General features: G+C 51.7%; 1 protein-coding gene across 1 annotated transcript; it reads right to left on the bottom strand.

Annotated features, from left to right (window-relative positions):
* Positions 1-1,214: 1,214 nt before the first annotated feature.
* ABOM_007619 (polysaccharide lyase family 1 protein) lies at positions 1,215-2,584 on the bottom strand (the record flags this gene model as incomplete). The annotated part of the gene is made up of 4 exons (XM_022534748.1): positions 1,215-1,823; positions 1,893-1,973; positions 2,041-2,380; positions 2,439-2,584. The coding sequence occupies 4 exons, from the start codon at positions 2,582-2,584 to the stop codon at positions 1,215-1,217; spliced, it is 1,176 nt and encodes a 391-aa protein (XP_022387584.1).

Raw genomic sequence — 2,584 nt, 5'->3', positions numbered from 1 at the left:
TGGAAGCAAGGATGTTAGGTTCACAGCGTTAATCACTACGCTCTATACTTTCTTATGGCCCATACTGCCTCTCGTTCCGATGGCATGCCAACACCTAGTGCGCTCAACGATGTTGTTTGGCTAGCCTGTGCCTACTCAGCGGTCAAACAATGCATTGGAGTCGTTCTGGTGATTGGAATTAAGGCTGTCATACACACGCATGGCGGCAGAGCCTTGTCCGATGCCGGGATTCCCACCAAAGGTGCCGTAGATGCAGTGTCCTTGGTCCATACCCCTCGTCAAGGTCTCGTCCATATTTTCATCAACGCCTGCACCTTACAGAGGACTCGGGTTGACGTTATGGATTGCGGCACTGATTGCCTGGTAAGGAATCTGGGTAAACGGATAGTTGAGCTGGGGAATAGAAGATCGAACAGATTGAATTTATCTGGTCAGCACTGGCCGGTTTGTCTACTCACGAAGTTGGTAGGACTGTGAGGTCTACGCTGGCTGCTGACTGAAATACAGATCTCTGGGTGAAATTTGTCCCTTTATTTCTTATCTTGTGCTCATCAGGTTTGCCACTCCTTCCACTACTGACGCTATCAGCTTGCCCTGTCTCGGGATCGTCGCAATCCGATACATTTCCGGGCCATTTACCGAGATGATCAGCGCCTGGGCAATCTATACCAGACAATCTGTACTTTCAACTGCCGTGTTGATCTGTGCTGCGCGGCAATTCTATCCTTCACTCATTTGAGCTCGCTGACTGCCAGCCAGACTATATACTTGTACATGGCAGCATATGGATGCATGTGTGCCCTGGCCACGGCGTGCCTAAGGGAACGCAGCATGCTCTAGTCATTGCGATATCAGAGCCGAGGGAGAAGAAGAAAATACTAACCGACGATAAGTGATATTCCGGGTCTGAAGAGCGTCGGTACTTGGCACGAACCTAATAGATATCGAAGTTCAAGTACGTTCACTCGCCCATACTGAGTAATATGAGTCATGCTACCAAAGCCACGACTACCCAAATCAGACACTATTTATTCCCAAGTGTTTCTGGGAATGTGGACTATGTTGACCCTCGAGAATCTGAGCTTCTTTTATATTGTGTGAAGTATAGAATGAGCAATATCTACAATAAATATCCAGGATTATGATTAAGAAAAGCGCCTGATAGTTCCAACAGTCTTCCAGGGTCGCCATGCTCAGCGCATGCCAGTTGCAACTCACAGCTTGCCAACGCCAGCGTTGGCCTTGACATTGGTAGGGACATCAGCGACACCGGTGTGGCCGATGAGATGCTCCTTGAGGCTGGAGAATCCGGTCAAGACCGAGGCGTCGGTGCGGTCAGGCCAGGTGCCAGTGCTGCCGCCCGACCGGTTCCATTCGCAGATGTAGCCGAGAGGTGAGATGCAACCGCTGGCGGAGTCGACGGTGCTGGTGGTGTACAGCTGAGCACCACTGTTGAGGGAAGTATCGGTCATGGGGGTCTTCACGTTGTCGAAGTAGTTACCCTCCAGGAGCACCCAAGTGTTGGTGTCCACGTCGAAGGCATGTCCGTCAATATCTTGGAAGTAGTTGTTGACGCCATGGAAATAGATCTTAGAGTCGTCGTAGTCAGTGCCCATGTGAGGGGCACGGCCAGAGAGATCGTGAAGCCAGTTTCCAGAGAAGGTATACCAATCCTCCAGACCCAGGAGCAGGAGAGACCAGTAGTGCTTGCCATTGCAGCCAGCCGACCATTCGGTGACACCGTCGAACTCGTTGTTGGAGATGGTGACATGGCCACCCTTGTTCCAGCCGCTGACAATCATCTGGCGACCAATAAGGGAGAACTGGACACATTTTTCGTTAGACATCAAACGAGACGCGATGAGGGAAGCAAATCAAAGAGATCAACATACCTTGTTGTGGTCAATCCAAACGTTATCAGTGCCATCCAGGGTGAGAGCGTCACCGCCCCAGACGTACTGTGGGTTCAAATCCTGCATGAAATGACACCGGTCAGCCCTTGTATTCCCACATTGTTGCGAAGCTAGGTCGGCTTCGTACCGTGATATGGATGTTCTGGATGATGACGTTATTGGCGCCACCAGTAAGACGCAAGCCCTTGCCTTTGAGAACTCCCTTGTTACCAACACCGACAATACTCTTATTGCTGCCCACGTCCAGCGGGGTCTTCGCAGCGTTGTCGTAGGTGCAAGAGACCCAGGTACCGTCATCACACTTGTCCTGAATCCATGCCTGACCGGCGGAGGTGCCACCAGGGCACTTCGTGGTGGTATCAGAGCTGCAACATTGGCCAGAAGTCTGGCCTTCGGTGCTGGTGAAATCCCACTCGCGGTCAACGAGGATCACCCGCTCCACATCGTCTGTGATCCAAGTCTTCAACCTGTGTCATAGTCAGAGGATCTTTCATCTTTACTACCAATCACGGTTTAATCACGTACTCGTCGAGACTTGAAGGGGTCTGTGGCGTTGCGCTTCCTCCGCCGGTCGTTCCTTGAGCAAATCCAAAGGCTGTACCGCTGACTCCGGCTGCGCTAACTGGGCTCAGCAGCATCGCTGCCAGCATGGGAAGAAGAGAGGAATGCAT

The sequence above is a fragment of the Aspergillus bombycis genome (genome assembly GCF_001792695.1).
Source record: "Aspergillus bombycis strain NRRL26010 chromosome Unknown contig00064, whole genome shotgun sequence".
NCBI classification, from domain to species: domain Eukaryota; kingdom Fungi; phylum Ascomycota; class Eurotiomycetes; order Eurotiales; family Aspergillaceae; genus Aspergillus; species Aspergillus bombycis.
This window is presented reverse-complemented; position numbering and strand designations above follow the sequence as displayed.